This window comes from Rhyacophila brunnea, unplaced genomic scaffold (genome assembly GCF_057557595.1).
Source record: "Rhyacophila brunnea isolate RB1 unplaced genomic scaffold, BYU_Rbru_1.0 scaffold_3, whole genome shotgun sequence".
Classification (NCBI taxonomy): Eukaryota; Metazoa; Arthropoda; class Insecta; order Trichoptera; family Rhyacophilidae; genus Rhyacophila; species Rhyacophila brunnea.
The window spans coordinates 8,713,868-8,732,463 of NW_028232965.1; the positions used below are offsets into that span (position 1 = coordinate 8,713,868).

General features: G+C 29.2%; 1 protein-coding gene across 1 annotated transcript; it reads right to left on the reverse strand.

The window, feature by feature from the left end:
* Positions 1-9,227: 9,227 nt before the first annotated feature.
* LOC147067836 (uncharacterized) lies at positions 9,228-10,324 on the reverse strand. Its single transcript, XM_085952468.1, has 3 exons — positions 10,064-10,324; positions 9,768-9,934; positions 9,228-9,288 (listed from the first exon to the last, which is right to left on the reverse strand). The coding sequence occupies exons 1-3, from the start codon at positions 10,322-10,324 to the stop codon at positions 9,228-9,230; spliced, it is 489 nt and encodes a 162-aa protein (XP_085808594.1).
* Positions 10,325-18,596: the final 8,272 nt, after the last annotated feature.

Here is an 18,596-nt window from a genome sequence, read left to right on the forward strand (position 1 = left end):
CTAAACGCATACAGGGTTGCCCTAAAACCCGCTGGATAGACGCGCTCATAAAGTTTGGTGGATGTACGTGGTAGCAAAGAACTGGGGACCGATAGTGGATAGAGCTAAGGGAGGCCATCATCCAGCAGTGGTTTGACCACGGCTTATTAATTTTTATACCCAAATAAGATCTTTTCGGTGTTGTTTTTATTTTCCAAGATCACTGATGACGTATTGAACATTCAAATTGGCAGTTGTTGATGATATTGTATTATTTGCATTCAAAATTAAAATAATTAAATACATACACTAAAAAACTACGTTTGAATTTAAAACTTTTAATAAATACATGACTTGTTTTTTTCAATACAAAGAATGCCGCTTTTACTAATAATGCATAGTTAGAGACACGATAATAATTAATCAATATGTATATAGGATATAGTCTATAGAAAAAAAATGTTATGGTTGATTATTGTGACTATTACAATACTTCCAACATTCACATCTACTGTACGGTATGTACTATATATATTTTGTATTAACCAGTTATTAAAATTAAGAAAATTTAAATCTCTAATTATACTATTGCAATCGTAAGTACACACATTCGTCAATAGGTTGTGTACCTTTGTGTATTTAGTAATCAAAATTTTGTTTTAATTATGTGTCAATGGAAAAATTCTTTATCAAATAGATATTATGCAAAAGCTTAAAGCTGTCAAGGCACATGTGGTATAAAAGTTGATCGGATTTGATGTATAATCACAGTTTGTCACAAGACGTACGATAAGCATTATCTAACTATCAAAAAAACTTATAGAAGCTATCAAAATGATCTGCAAGGTAAGAATAAAATTCATTTCTTTAAAATAATTACGAATAGTAAATAAATAATTTGTCTTCCTCCATACATGATACAAATGATACAAATCTATCTACTGTTTCATTCTGTTTATATATCGTCACCTCAATACTACAACTAGGTATCCACGATTTGGTCATTTTTGGGAAAATGAAATTTAAACTTTACTTGATCAACATAAATCTAGGCCATAATTGTTATTTAAAATAAAATCGGAAAATTGTGTAACAATTAAATAATGTTCAAGTGTATGAAAAATATAGTATATATATTATTTTATTTATTTAATTATTACTTACTTATTTATTTATTCCTGACGGGTGTCTTACTTTTTTCAAACATATTTTTTCTATTGGTTATAATATATTTTCTCAGAAGTGTCTTTCAAAATTATGTGTGTTTAATACATTTATTGATTTAAAGTTATCTAATATTTTCAAACACAAAATTAAGACAGTTCCCATTAACTTCTAACTTACATAGTTTTATCATTTTGTAGAGAAGAAAAAATGTAGAATCATATTCAATAGCTATCTCAAAAACAGTGAACATTAAGTTATCTAGTTGTAGTATTGAGGTGACAATATTATAATGTCTATCTCTTCATAGTGTTTTTATCGTATCAACATTCATTTGACGAAAACAACATTTGTTTTTACAGATTTTCCTATTAAGCGCTTTGGCCGTATTCGTGAATGGTGCCGCTATTTCATCCGGGCATGCCGTGACTATCCATCATGAGCACTCCGCTCCATCCCACTCAGGCCATGGATATTCATCAGGATCGTCTCAGCAAGGTTACTCATCCGGTCAATCTTCTCATGGCCATGGTCATGCTGTTTCTTCCCAGAGTATTGTTCTCCACCAGGAGCCTCATCATCAGTCTGGATATCAATCCCAAGGATCACAAGGAGGACACTATGCACCTGCTCAGTATTCTCACCATAAGCAAGAAGAAGAATATGTAAGATATTTTTTATATAAAGTATTATTTCTTTAATATCACTTAAAAATAGTATTCTACAAGAAACATGTATATGAAATTGCTATGCATTTTTCATTTCATTTTGCAATCATCGCCTATTATCAAAAAAAAAAAATAATTGAAAAACTGACCTTTGTTTTCACATAACGTCTAAATGAGGATTTGACCTACTTCAGAACATAAACAACAAAAATCATAAAATAAAAGTTGAATATAAATATGAATTCTTAATTTTTTATGTTATACAAATTGTATCTAGAGATTGATAAATGCTTTTCGGTAAAGAAATTATTGGTAAATTTGTACCCAATGGCATTCAAATTACATTAAATGGTCTTTATCACGTAATATTGATTATTTTTCTCAAATTTTAATACATGTTATTTGTAAAAAAGCAGTGATATAATATATTATAAATATATACTCACATAAAACATGAACTTTCCAAAATACGAAAAATAAGTCAAAGTTTTAATTAATTCCAATTAAAATTATTTTTTCATGACGTGCATATTACCATACCATGGTGTATTTCAATTCCAGTGTTAGATTTATTATGATAATTCTCAATTTATTTTAAAATATTGCAATACGTAGTGAAAATTTATATTTATAACTATCTTCAGTGCTATTTTTCATATTATACTAAATGAGTATGTGGCTCCCACATCCCAGTATTTATGTATCTTCCCGATTAACAGGGTCATCCTGCCTACAAATTCGAGTACCACGTATCTGATAAGCACACCGGAGATGAGAAGAGTCAGTCAGAGACCAGAGACGGAGATGTAGTCAAGGGACAGTACTCTCTCCTTCAACCAGATGGCCATGTCAGGACTGTCGTATATTCTGCTGACAAACATAGCGGGTAAATATATGATTATAATCAAATACTACGAAGATATAAAATATATAGCTTGGCTTAAAAAGGCTGCATAGATTAATAAGTTACACCAAATCCAAAATATTTACATTATAACAAGAATATATTATAATTACACGTAGAAAGCCAAAAACCGTTAATAATAATTGTATAGATATAATAATATCAAAACGTCAAAATGAGTATATCCACTCTGTTTCAGTGCGCCAACATACATAATACCAACTTTTCTATATTATACATAATTTTGATTACTTCGGAAACTTACTCCAGGAAGATTCGACCCTGTACGCACCGCATTAATCACGCGAAACTTCACTATCCACTATGCGTCCGAGTATTATGTCAAATTCTGTTTTTATATATTTTTGATTGGCGGCATCAGTGTCTCTCTAAATTGTAATTTAAACGAATTTACTTGCATTTTAAATTTAAGTAAATTAAATAAAAAATATATAAGATTTAAGAAAGTGGTTTTTCATAATGATTATTTATACATAATTTAGAACAACTCGGAAATATAATATATCCAGTATATTTTTTAAATATGGGTACCATCTGGGACTTAACCCCACCTTCATAATAATTTAATTTACTATAGTTAATACTTTGGACGCGGAAGACGCACACGGCGCGTAATGACCAGGCGGCCGATCGATGTAATTAACGTGCATTTTAAAAGGGGCAATTAAAATCTCATTATCTATTCAGCAGCGAATGCGTTAATAAAGATTATAACGTGTGTCCCTAAATATATGGGTCACTGGCATGAACCCCATGATTGTATCACATATTTAAAGGTCAATTTGTTTGTTTAGATTCAGCGCGTAGAGTGTTCCTCTTAAAAATATAATAAATAATATGTGAAACATTTCCACACTCTAATACCAATACTCGTACAAACCATCTTTGAGAGGAAATGACTTTTACAGTATACAATATTTTTAATACATTTTATTTTACGGGTGTACTTAACAGAATATTTGGCACATTTTTTATTTAATTAAATTGCAATTACAAGTGGAAAAAAATTAAGAAAAAAAAATTATAAGCACATTTAGAATCAATAAAAAAGTTAAACATAATTCAATCATTTCACTGTTTTGTATAGGGGTTATAAACATTTTATTCCAAGTATTCGATTATTTTCTTTTAGCTTACCTTTTTTTCAAACATTATTAATGTTAATAAACCTGATTTTTTTTTAAATATTAATAATTATGTATTTGTTAACAATATTGCATTTACAGAATGCTAGAAAGAAATAGTCACATTCACAATCGCATATTATGTAAATTTACATCAATTAACTCATTTTGGTCACTTGTGTTTATTAACCCTTAGTTTCTCAACAATTTAAAATTAAATAACCACATTACAAACTAGTGATAGGTAATTAAGTGAAATATAATAATATAGTGTACCTGCTTGAATTTTGAAGTATAAAAGTTTTATATAGACTGCTAGTTTAATTAACTTACAATAAGTAAACTAACGTCATAACTATTTGTCTACAGATTCAACGCTCATGTCTCCTATTCTCATGGTGGTCACCAACAACAGCAAGGATATTACCAGTGAAGAATAAATATTGGATTGTGATACCTCCTGAAAACCCGCCAACTTCATTCATTATATCATTTACGTAAAACGATTTCATTTCATTTTGTTTAATAAAAATCTTGTTAGTTATTTGTATTGTTTCATTTTATTGAATTTGTTATATGCATTCTTTCTTCACGAGGTATTCATATACCATATTATACATTATTTGGGATAAAACTTTCAGAAAGTAAACCAGAGTACGTGAAAACAACCAGTTGTATATAAAAAATCTCGGGCGTTGTTACTAAGTAAATACGAATTAATAATTAGAACACCATTAAAAGATTATTAAATGTATAGTTCAACATGATGTTAACCTTATATACAGTATTTGAGTACAGTAAATAATCGTGTCAAATATAAAATAAGCGAAATAGGAAATAAATAAAATACACCTAGATCTAATAATATATTAGGTATATTATACCTGGGGTTGCCAACTATGTTTAAGACAAGATCAATGATTTGAGTTACCCCATCTCTACCCCCCATTTATATACGGCCACGATTTGTATACGACCGCCTTCCGTGCCGATGAAAATGTGTCAGAATGAAAATAATTTATTGCCATACTTCCTTGTCCCGAATGGAAGACGCATGGGACTAATGTAGCAACCATGCTACCTAAAGAAAGAGCTTAGAAAATAAAAAAAATGAATCTTTACTTGCTCTGCCGTCATTTATCTTTAGTGACATACCCGTGTACTGAAACTCTGCTAAAAAAGAGGAGTCATAAGTTGAAAGTGCATCCTCCAAAAGACGCAGCAAACTTTTCAAATGCCTCAAAGTTGGCCTTGGTTGATATCAAGTCGACGTGGCCAATTGGGTCCACGTGTTGACGAACCTTGGCAAACAGCTCCGCTCGGATTTATCCCATCAACGTTTTGATAGTGGTGCCGACATGTGCAATTTGGCCCATGTTCTGTCAGACTAAAACCATGTAGCTTGGCTGCAAAGCTACCATAGCCGGCCAGGAACTGGCTCACTCGGTGTGGTTGTCTTAATTGTATCATCTGAAACCTGCAGGACATATCTGAAAAAAAAAACAGATATATATGTCGCCTTTTGATGGATGGCGATCATATTAAAATACATTTGCTATTTTTTTATACGATATTCTTGGTACATGAAAATCTGTAAAATCAAATACTTAGAGATTTATTGCTTTAGCTCACTTTTTCATAATATGACAACTTTTCCTCTCCTTAACAATTACTAATTTAACTTACAAAAACACATTTCAGAGTTTTTTATATCTTGTTCCGAGAACTATTCACTGGGGAAATTCTTGGATCCAGGAACCAGGATAATAGCCAGCCTTAATTATTATAGCCATTTGGTTTTTAGTAAAAAGAAGTTTTAAAATATTTAGAATATTAATTTACACATATTTTTATTATCTAAATAAAATAAATAATTAATACTATAAAATATAAAAAAAAATCAAAACTTACTAACCTAATTATAATGATAGGCGGCTCTCGTGGTGTAATGAGTAAGGCGCTAGCCTGCCATCCGAGAACTCTAGGTTCGATACCCAGTGAGGACGTACCTATTTGATTTTCTCAAAGCCTCGGTGCTTGTGATTGTTCAAAATTACTAACAACCACCTGTAAAAAAAAACAAGGACCTTAATTATTATAGCTGTATTGGTTATTAGAGAAAAGAGCCTTTACAATATTTAGAATTTTAATTTCTACATATTTTTTTATTTTCTAGATAATTAAAGTTTTTCAAATAAAATAAATACCTATGTAATTACAACTTGAAAATATTAAAACTTACTAACCTAATTATTATAATGATACAAATAATTAATTAATACTGTACCCAACAGTAAACGCATAACATTTTATAGCATTTTTTTAAATGTAAATTTATCATTGTGTTTTTTATATTCGACTTTTTACTATATATTTTTAGATTGGTACGTATCAATTATTTATTAAAATTCTTTGATCGATGAAAATGATCAAAAAAATATATTAAATGACATCTTTCATACTCAATCATTAAATAATGTATCCGTTAAGATTATACTTCCCTTTACTTAATTGACATAAACAAATTATATTGCCAGTTAATTTTTTAAACTCACATTTCTCTGCTTAGCATCACCTATTTACTATAGAGTTTTTTTTATTATTTCTCATTTAATTTAGCATAAACTATCCACATGGTTTGGTACCAAACATAAATTGATATTATTCAATATCTAAATATTCTATGAATATCTATAAAATATATAAAAAATATATAAAATATATTTAGATAATATATGAATATATTATAATACTATGTTAGATAATAATTGAATTAAAGATAATACACTGTACGTAAAAACAAAATAATAATTAAAATTTTGATATAACCACGAAGATATCATCTACCAAAATATGGCTTTCTTCTCAAACAACGATAATAATATAGTAATACTATTTTATGGTATGAATAACTATATTTTAATTTTTAGGATAAAACATGATATTATAATGACATATTTCCTACAAAGTCTAACTTCCAAAAATACCACAAATACCTTGGTATTTTTGATGCGATGATTTGACTTGTATTAATGTGTTCTCACTGTAAATTTTGAGCGTAGTTCATAGATATTGGACCAATCATATTTAAAAAATTGTCAATATTTTTCTAATGTAGAATTAAGTTTTACAAAATTTTGCAACATATTGTCACAAGACATGTACTGTCTCAGAATGTTATAATATTACCATAATAGTCAAAATATCTGAATATTTTTTTATGCATTACAGACAAATATATACATAGATATTTTTTAGATTTGCTAACCGATTCACTGTATTTTAAAATGACAAACTAAACGAATAAAATTAAAACCACCGATTTAATACATAACATGATTATACTAAAATCACTAAAACTGTTATGAAATAAATGAATGTATGCTGTATTTGATTCTTAACTGATTGATGGAGAAATCGAAAAGTAGTGTACTTTTTATTATGTACGTGATTAGGAATATGATTGATCTAAATTATTATTCCTCGTGTCAATCCTATCAGGAACCATTAGCGAGGGGTACAAGATTAGTAAATGCGCTCCCTAAAGACATAGACATTTTCAATTGCATTTTGTTTTTGAAAAACTGTATTTTTCTGTATAAAATTGTATGTTTTTTGTTTTCAAAAATTATATTTTTCTGTATTTCTGTTCGAATTAGATGTCCACAATGTTTTGTATTATTAAATAAATAAATAAATTGTTTTTGTGGTATCATTCGTTCTCCAAAAAAATATAATATTATAATAATGGTTAAAATATCACAAAATTCTTTCAACTCAATAAATTCAAATAAAACAAAATTTTATTGATATTTTTTTTAATAATTAACGAAATGATGAAAACATAATATTCACATGATTAACAGTATCATATTTATGTACATATATATAAACGCAATGAAATGAGCGAAGGGTCGATATTATAGAGATACGAGAATTTCGAAATATCACAAACTATTAAGGGGGGACATGCTCGTCGAAGGTCAAAATTGAGTTTTTATTGTATTTTCAAACCATGATCCTGGACACTCCTTAAACGTTGTAGATAATCTATTTATATAATTTTGAAGCCTTATTATCCTTTATAGTTATTTTACACATTTGATGACTGCATGAAGTATTTTTGTTACATAAAATAGTATTCTTTTAAACCTCTCGCTCTAATGTTTTAGAATATAGTCATATTTCGGTACAGAACTGTGCAGTGGTGTTAAGATTTTTTACATTTATTAATTTTTAAACGCATTTATAAAACCATTAGTATAATTTATTACGAGATAATTTTTGTAAAATATTCACGATAAAAAATTATTTTGATAATCTCTGTGATCCCAAATTTGACAAGAATTAGGCATTTTATTATTCAAAAAATCGGCAAGATTAACACATTTGAAGATAATTCTAAAGATATTTATTATAAGCTATGTCTTTGAACATTCAAGTGTGATAAAAATCTTATGAATAATGATTGCTTTATAATAATTATTGACCTAAGAATAAGGTAGTGTTTTTTTGAAATACGCCATTTCTTTTGTCATTCCCTAGTGGTTAAGCTACAACATACGGCCGTAGCCATAAATTGACAAACTATAATTAAAGTAGGGAGTAAAATTATGTTAACGCGCGTGTTTGAACATGTACCTAACCGAATTTTTTTTTATTTTTTTTTTAAACGGTACATGTTCAAACACGCGCGTCGATATCATTTTACTCCCTACTTCAATTATAGTTTGTCAATTTATGGCTACGGCCGTATGTTGTAGCTTAACCACTGGGGAATGACAAAAGAAATGGCGTATTTCAAAAAAACACTACCTTATTCTTAGGTCAATAATTATTATAAAGCAATCATTATTCATAAGATGTTTATCACACTTGAATGGTCAAAGACATAGCTTATAATAAATATCTTTAGAATCATCTTGAAATGTGTTAATCTTGCCGATTTTTTGAATAATAAAATGCCTAATTCTTGTCAAATTTGGGATCACAGAGATTATCAATATAATTTTTTATCGTGAATATTTTACAAAAATTATCTCGTAATAAATTATGCTAATGGTTTTATAAATGCGTTTAAAAATTAATAAATGTAAAAAATCTTAACACCACTGCGCAGTTATGTACCGAAATATGACTATATTCTAAAACATTAGAGCGAGAGGTTTAAAAGAATACTATTTTATGTAACAAAAATACTTTATGCAGTCATCAAATGTTTAATATAACTATAAAGGATAATAAGGCTTCAAAATTATATAAATAGATTATCTACAACGTTTAAGGAGTGTCCAGGATCATGGTTTGAAAATACAATAAAAACTCAATTTTGACCTTCGACGAGCATGTCCCCCCAGATAATTTAGCCTAATAATGATGTCCTTGCTGGGCATGATGCACTGGAGAGTATGCTACATGAGCGTTGAAACTGTAAAGAAAGAAAATCATTTTATACCCAGTGTTTACCAATAATATTATTTTCATCTATTGAATTGAATATAAAAAAACTAATTAAGATAATTTAATTTGTTTACCAAGTATTGACGCTAGAATAATATTTAATCACTTCAAAATGTAAAAGAACTTTGACAGATATTTTTTAAAGAAAATGATTATTAGTTTTTATAATTTGTAATACAAATTGTTGATTAAGGCCTATCTGAAAAAATGTAACCCTTTCGGTATCTCAAATGTACATACGTTATATGGCTTATGCATATCACAAAATATATCATGGCTTATCTGATATTTTTAATGGTACATAAAAAACCAAGGTTGTAAATATAAAATATCAAATAATAAATATAAAATTTTCAAATTTTAACTAGATAAATATAAATTTAATTAACGACTCTTGTAATTTCTTTTTGGTCTTTGATTTGATTTAAAGACTTTGATGGTTTTTACCCGCTATGTTTATCAGAAGTGTAGTGGACAGTCCTGATGTGACCATCGGGTTGAAGAAGGGAGTATTCTCCTTTCACGACATCTCCATCTCTGCTCTCTGACTGATGCTTCTCATCTCCGGTGTGCTTGTCGGACACGTGGTATTCGAATTTGTAAGCTGGGTGGCTCTATATTTAAAAAAAATGTAAATTATTTTGCATTTATAACATCTGTAAGGAACAATAAAATCTTTTAAAATGTTTACTTAAATTTCAATAAACGATATTTTAATTGGTTCAATAAGTTTAAATTCTTACATGTTCTTCATGCTCATGGTGAGAGTGGTGACCATGGGCTTGGTGTCCGGACTGATGGTGAGATGGAGCTTGATGATGAGATTGAGATTGGTGCAAGACGAAGCTCTGCGAAGATACGGCATGTCCATGACCCTTGGATACGACGGGAGTGTGGCTAGAGTGGCCATGGCTGGAGTGAGATGGAGCCGCAACATGCTCGTGGTGGATGGTCACGCCATGTCCTGATGATGGAAGGACTGCGCAGCTTACGAAAGCAGCCATGGCGCATAACAGGAATATCTGAAAAAAAAAATTAAATAAATTCAATCGCTGATTGGCAATTTGTTACATATTTTGCAACTTGCTATCAAATATATAAACAATGGAATTTAATATTGATTGCCAACTGAATCAAATATTTTTGTAGTCAATTTTGTTGAGCAAAAAATCATAATAATGGTAATCATTTTAGGATTAGTTAGCATTTGTTTTTATTTGAATAATTTTCAATATAAATTAGTGTGACATACAAATTATAAAAAAATAGGGGATGTATATACAACATTTTATTTTTCACTGAAAAAACTTAGAAATATTATTTTCTAAAAAGACACTCGTACTGAATGTCAAGTAATTGCAACAATAAATTATTAAACATACAAAATTTTGAAAAATACTTTCTGCGAAAATATATTATATAACCAATTGAAAAAATATTTTTGAAAAAAGTAAGCCACCCGGCAGGGAATCGAACCCTGCACCTCCCGGGTTTACGCCCCATATGTGCATTACCTCTATGCTACGCAGTGACATACTAATTGCGACAAATTTTAACTATTGGCCACTTTTAATACCCACTCATCAGCGCTCTTCTAAATCAAGCTACTTTGGCAATCTTCTATTATATTCTATTAAAAGTAGTCAATAGTTAAAATTTGCCGCAATTAGTATGTTACTGCATAGCATAGAGGTAATGCTCGGATGGGGCGTAAACCCGGGAGATGCAGGGTTCAATTCCCTGCCGGGTTGGCTTACTTTTTTCAAAAAGATTTTTTCTATTGGTTATAATATATTTTCTCAGAAAATGTTTTTCAAAATAATGTATGTTCAATAATTAGAATGGTACATTCTTAAATCTTGTGAATTATGCGTTGAATAAAAGAAATAGTTAATTATAAATAAATTATTATTTTAATAACTACAAGTATTTTCGACAGGTTTTAGCTTCATAATACATAGCTAATCTATGAGCAAGAAAGAATTTTTCACTTGCAATAAAAAATAATTTATTTTTATAGTATAAAACTATTGTCCCTTAAGTAGAGTTATACATTTTTTAAATGGAGAAAATATTATTGGTCTTACCTTGCTAATCATTTTGTTTGATTTAGTATGTACTGCTTGTAGTGATACTTGTAATGAACTGTGACTATTAGTCTAATTTTGCCAACTTTTATACCATAAGATCTCGATATGTGACATTATTATTCTGTTTGCATAACATTTTCTTCACAAGTAAGTTTCATAGATTAGATTTTTTTATGATAATATTTGAAACAAATTTAAGATGTGTAAATAAACATAACTATTATATAAAAAGTGGTTGAAGTTATTTACCCCCATTTTTTTCAAATGTGTTTGTATACCATATTAACAAGATAGTTTCACGGATTAGATTTTTTATGAAAATAAATAATATAAAACAAATTTAAGATATGTAGATCAACATAACTATTATACATATAAAAAGTTGTTGAAGTTATTTACCCCCATTTTTAAAATAATACAAAATTATTTATGCATCGTGTGTTTTATGGTTATTTTCAATACGTGTTTTAATGTATATAGGTTTATATTGTAATTAATATACGTACCTATAAATACACTGAAAAATTATATTTTTCTAATACAATATTATCTGTTTTTTTGACTCAGTAAATAAACCCAATGTGCTGATAAAACGATTATTAACAGTTCCAAATATATTTCTTCTTTAAGCGGAAATGATAAAGGTTATTTTTACAGTATATAATATTTGTATACATTTTATTTTATGGGTGTACTTAATGGAAACGGCAGATTTTTCATTTAACGATGGCAAACAGCTCCGTTTGGTCAAATTCTATCAGTTGCTGGTCCCAGAAGACGTGTTCGGTATCATGATGGTCATGTCGACGTGTACATTCCGGCCCATGTTCTATCATACTAAAACCGTGTAGCTGAGAAGTCACCATGGCCTGTCAGGAACTGGCTCGATTAGTGTGTTGGTCTTAATACTCTTAATTGTCTCATCTGAAGCCTGCAAGACACATCTGTAAAATCCAGTGCTCGAAATGGAAAATTTCACGAACAGGAACGCTCTATAATTTTCCGAAAAAACGGTATGCTTATTTTTTTCTTTACATACGTGGATGTATAAATGCAACAATAAACTTTGAACTTCTTACGTGGATGTATATTGAGCAAGTGGGCAAGGATTGTCAGCGCCGCAGGCGAAAGAACCTAGTCTCAACAAAGTATACCGTCAAGAATTGTATTATTCTTTACTCTTACTTTATCTACCACCCACAATCAGCAGGCATGTTACTTCTACCACCACTCGTCACTGCTTATAACTTATATTACTGTCTCATTTGGGATAGTTCAGTTTGTTAATTAATTAAACTTAAAAAACAACATATCCACATACCTACCATAAAGATTCAAATTAAAAATTAGTTTACATATGACAAATTTTACAGATTATAGATTCAAGACGAGCACAGAATATTTTTAAAAAAATCAAAGAAATAGTATTAAAATAGTGTTTAAAAATAAAGAAATAGATGCAGCAACTATTAGAAAAAATAGTAAGTACCTATACAGAGACGAGTAAATACAAAATTTATACAGTACATATCTGTACACCGATAGAGCTAACTACGCCATTTAATTATTTAAGAAGTTATAAAACAAAGAATTATAATTATTATAATTATAATAAATCGTTCACATAAACTCGTTCTCACGCAAGAGGAATATACCAATATCCGAAGCAATTTGGTTGAACACCGTGTGTAAGCGTTCTTAAGATAAATCAATCGGATAAAGCCATGGATGGCATCCACACAGCTTCAAACAAAGGATCCTCAAAGATTTCTTTTGAACCTTCTCCACCATAAGGGCCATTAGGCCATACCTACTTCTAAGAAAAGGTTCAAGCCATCATCACCAAACTACGTAATTATAGCATTTTAAATTACCAATGGTGTATCATTAATTATCGGCTTTTGAGCTTTGAGAATCGATGTCTCCGCCGAATCTTAGGGATACATTGGTACGACCGCGTTACAAATACCCGAGTTCGTGAGCACAGCAGCCTTCGGTGATTAAAGTTATCACGAAGAGACGATTTACGTGGCTGGGACACGTATTCCGGATGCCGCCAAAGAGTGCGGCACTTCGTACCCTTGTGGCACAGCCTCAAGGGTTCCATCGCCGTGGCCGCCTCTCCCTCACCCTGCAGCGGTGCTACAAAAGCGACCTATTTGCTGCAGGTCTGACATGGCGGGAGGCGCATGGCGATGGACCGAGGGAAGTGGCGCCAATGCTTGCTTTATGCCCCAATATTAGGACATGACAGGGTATAAGAAGAAGTAGCATTAATTATATAAGATAAAACATGACGGAAGGTGCAACTCGAGTTGCTAAACACAATTCCTATAGAATAATATAAAATTGTCATTAATCAGTAGGTACCTACCTATATTCAACATTATAAGGACTAATATTGTAGTGTATGTATATACCTATACCATAGGCCCCCTTCTTATCGCTAAGAATAAAGGCAGTATGTACGGGGTAACAATAATCTGTATATTTAGTGTTTTATTGTATATTTTAAAACATTCATACGAATTATGGAGATGTCCAGTATTGATAAACAATTAAGAATTGTTTCGTATAACCACATAACTATAAATAATAGTATTGTAAGAAAATTCTTTTTTTTACTATTAAAGCAAATTTGTGATGTGTGTTTATCTCACTTATCTGGTCGATTCGCCTCGCCGGGCTCCTCCTGAGCACGGACTCCCAGGCTAGAGCCCTCTCAGCCCCTCGTTGTGGAGACCATGACCTATATGTTACAATGATGATGCTTTGGTTACCATTATTGTAATATACGTACACTTACCACCTCAGATTAAAGAACTTACCACCGTATTTATTTAATCTATGACTACCATCTAAAATTATTTGTTGTCCGCACTGAACACGTACCTACCTAATTTGTGAGTGTATTTTAAACTAAACGATTCAATTTGTGATGTTTGTCCTTACCTAGTCTCATTATAGTCATTATTATTGCCACGGTGATGAATAATGATAATACAGAACAATAATTTATTATTATGATAGTAATAAAATTTTATTGGCGGATATTCCTTTTTTTTTAAAACAAATTTACAACAAAAATTAACTAAAAGTTCTCTACATAGTAGGTATCTATTATTTCTATTATTTTTAAAGTAGCAAGTTACAACGTATGTAATTATAACACAATAGAAACGTCCCTTAAAAATAAACTAATTACGGTAGGCTATTCAATAGTTTCATACCAAAAACATTTTTGTAGGAAAATGACATAATGGTGCATTTATTTATTATTCACTGTAAAAATAAGGGTTTACGACACGTCATAAATATTTTTTAACACGTCGAGTCAATTGTCGAAATGACATTGAATCAGAAAACCCTGTTTCAACTGTATTGTCGATCTTAAATGCTTATCGGAGTGAATTCTTAATGTTTTAGCAGATTTACACGAAGTACCTACTACTTAATTAAACCTTCAAAAAATTTATAAATATCCACTCATATTTATCATTTTCAAAACGAAAAAATTCTGCTTGTGGCCACTGGTCAATAGCATTATATGTTAAATCAGTTTGGATACCAACGACAAAAAATATACTTATATGTAACATATAGAAAGGTATCGCCTGCTGAGATGTTTAACCAAATTTTAAGAGAACAAAATTAAACAATACAAAATGTTTTAAAAAACAAGCGATTATCACTAATAAGTAGATTTTAGCGGAATTGTACGATTTAAATCACCAAACTTTATCATATTAATTTTACCACCGAAAATTTTGCCCGCAAAAATAGACGTGGGTATAAAATTAACACGGCGATTAGATGGCGATGAAAATAAATAAGTTTTATCACTCACAATAAAATATAAGTAATAAATTAGTAGGTAAGTAAATTCGCAATGCATACCAGTCAAAGGTAAAAGCGAGACTGTACTGAGATGTTTCATACTTTAGAAATTATTATACAAATATGTAGGTGCCAACTTTATTTTTTATTGAATTTAAGTTATTTAAGTACAAAAGGTTTTCAAACAATGTCAGTAAAGGCACAATTCTTTTGTAACTTGCAGTTGTAGTTACTTTTTTTATGTAAGTATGCAATTATTTGGAGTGCTTAGACAATGCATTTAGACACGGATGTATCGACACAAAAAAGAAAATTGAAAGAAATTTAGGGATGTCATAAATTTTATTTTTAACCCTTGCACGCCCGGCATGACATAACTTCGTTAATTTTTAATTTTGAGAAAAACTTTAAAAGATACATTCACACATAAATATCTCAATCTAACGAACCGCAACGCAATTTTAAATGAATCCACGAGCCGGAACGGTATATTTTGGAATTCCACGAACCACAACGGCGCTCCGGTGCGTTCCTGTCCATTTCGAGCGCTGGTAAAATCAGATGCGTACGTCGTCCTCAGGTGGATGTCGGCTATACAATAAAAAAAAATTGGTAAATTTACAAACAAAATATTTGTACTACCTACATATCACATCGACCAATCAATAAAAATTACCATCTTTTGTATGTGTTATATTGGTCAGTGGTAGGGATTGCAATACCGAATGAAAATGTCAATATCGGTTTTTCGGTATTTTTATTGAATACCGGTATTTCTTAAACATTATAAAAACAGAAGTAGGTGCTTATCAATAAATATAGCTATTATTTTTTTTTTTAAATATTATTTTATAGCAAAAACCTTATAAAAGACATTTAAAAATATGTATTGATCATAATTGTATAACTACTAGTGATTATTTTACAAATAATTTGAATATATTGATAATTTTAACTAAAGCCCTCAAAAGTTCATCAAGTGCAAATAAATCCCGGCTGCAGGAAGAGCTTCTTAAATTCAACGCTTGTACAGTCATCAATAATTATAGAATAATTTAACATTTTTGTCACGGATGTTTTCTATTTCGAAATAATATTATGATAATTCATTAGACTTATGGTAAAATTTTCATTTCGAGAATTATTTATTCGGGAAATTCCTACCAAGCCAGGATAATTGTCGACCTTGATTATTATGGCTGTTTTTGTTTTTTAGTGAAAAGATCCTTTAAAATATTTAGAATTTTAATTTCTACATATGTTTATTCTCTAGAAAATTACTATTTTTCAAATAATGTAAACTATAAAATTTAAAAAAAATCGAAACTTAGGTAGGTACTAACCTAATTATTATAATGATACACATAACTTTTATGGTTAAACCAAACAGCAAACGCATATTTTATAGCAATTTTTTAATTTTTTAGTACCCATCAATTATTTATAAAAAAAAAAATTTTAATTATTGATAAATTGTATTAAATCACATCTTTCGTATTCTATCATTTATTAGATGTATCAGGTAGCATTATTCTTCCCTTTACTTATATTTCACATAAGAATATATTGCCAGTTATAACATATTAGCACGATCTATTAACAATGGAGTTTTCTTTAATGTTTTTCATTTAATTTAGTATAAACCATACACATCGTTCGCTACCAAATAGAAAATTATATTCTTTAATATCTATAGATTTAATTAAACCAACCACAACGGGAAGATTTAATGTAAATAGCCGTAAAACCATCAAAAATCACCGATCGTATGGTAATAAGTAAAGTCTACTGATATTACTCTAATGCTAATGCATATTATATATAACAAAATAGTTTACTAAATATTTTTAGGTAAAAATTTACTTAATTAAATTTAATATATTTTACTGTACGTGGAAACAACATAATAAATTTAAAAAATGGTATAACCACGGAGATATCATTCATCAAAATATGACTTTATTCTCAAACGTCGACATTTATAATAAATTTCTTTTATGGTATAAATACTTAAATATTTTATAAAATCATGATAATTGTTAATTTTTAGGATAACAGTGGGCATTATAATGACATATAAATTTTTCCTACAAAGTTTAGCTTCCAAAAATATTATACAGCACGTGTGACGGTAACAAAAATCAATAATTACGTCATTAATCGTCGGGAATCACTATCACGACGCCGTCAATTTGGCAACGGAACAACCGAATGACAGATATCTGGGCACAGTTGCAAGTGAATGGTCATAAAATCTAATATATCTTTAAACATTTAATAAAATCGCTTGGTATATAATATATACATATGTAGATTTCGAATTAAACAATTATTATGCCTAATGCAGTTAATAAAATTATTAAATTGAAAATATCATTTCTATTACTAATATTTATTTATATAATATGTATATAGCTTGACAATATACAGTACTTAATATTAAGTTAATTGATGACTTTTTTTAACAATACAATAAAATATAATAGTCACGTGCCTTAATAATTTTTAACACTATCTTGTTACTCTACTGTACTGTCACTGTAAATTTTGAACTTAGCTAAATAAATATTGCGTATAAATATTTTAAAGAAATTATTTCAATAATGTATAAATCCTGCAATTAATGTTAACAAATTTTTGATTGGCAGAATATATTGTCAAATGACGTATACTTTTTTCAGAATCTTATAATATTATGTTAGTGGTCGAAAAATCTGAATATTTTTTGAATGCACTACATACGAATCTATGTGTATTTTTTTAGATTTACTAACCTATTCACTGTATTTTAAAATGACGTATCAAGGGAATACAATTAAAACCACTAATTTAATGCATAATAATATGATCCAATTGAAATTATCAAAGCTGATAACTCTTTATTGCATAGTGTTGTCTTTTAGTAACAAACTGTATTATTCTTTATATTTTTTCGTGTAAATGAAATTTTATTAGAAAATTTGCAGTTTTATATAGTTTAAGAAGTGTGCTAATAAAGTAGTTATAGTGTTTATTCACGGGTTCCATTGTTAATTTATAATAATATTAATCATTAAATATGATCGATTAGAGAAATAATAATGTAAATAAAAGGATTGCCATCATGTATTATTTAAGGGTCAAGATATTTTGAATGTATGATGTTTTTGATTTTTGACCATTTTATGGACAAAAAACTATGTGGTAGGTACTATTCATTATGTACGCGATTAGGAATATCGAAAATGTGAATTATAATTATTTTCGTGGTATCATTAGTTCCCAGTCATATTTTGTCAAGCAAATTATAATAGGTAGTATATAATAATGGTTAGAATATCACATTATTTTTAAGTGGAATAAATTCAAA

Coding starts and splice junctions, on each gene's coding strand:
- LOC147067836 (XM_085952468.1), bottom strand. CDS start 10,324: ATGGCTGCTTTCGTAAGCTGCGCAGTCCTTCCATCATCAGGACATGGC. Junction 9,935..10,063: donor ACCATGAGCATGAAGAACAT/GTAAGAATTTAA, acceptor TTTTAAATATAG/AGCCACCCAGCTTACAAATT. Junction 9,289..9,767: donor ACTTCTGATAAACATAGCGG/GTAAAAACCATC, acceptor CTTTCTTTACAG/TTTCAACGCTCATGTAGCAT.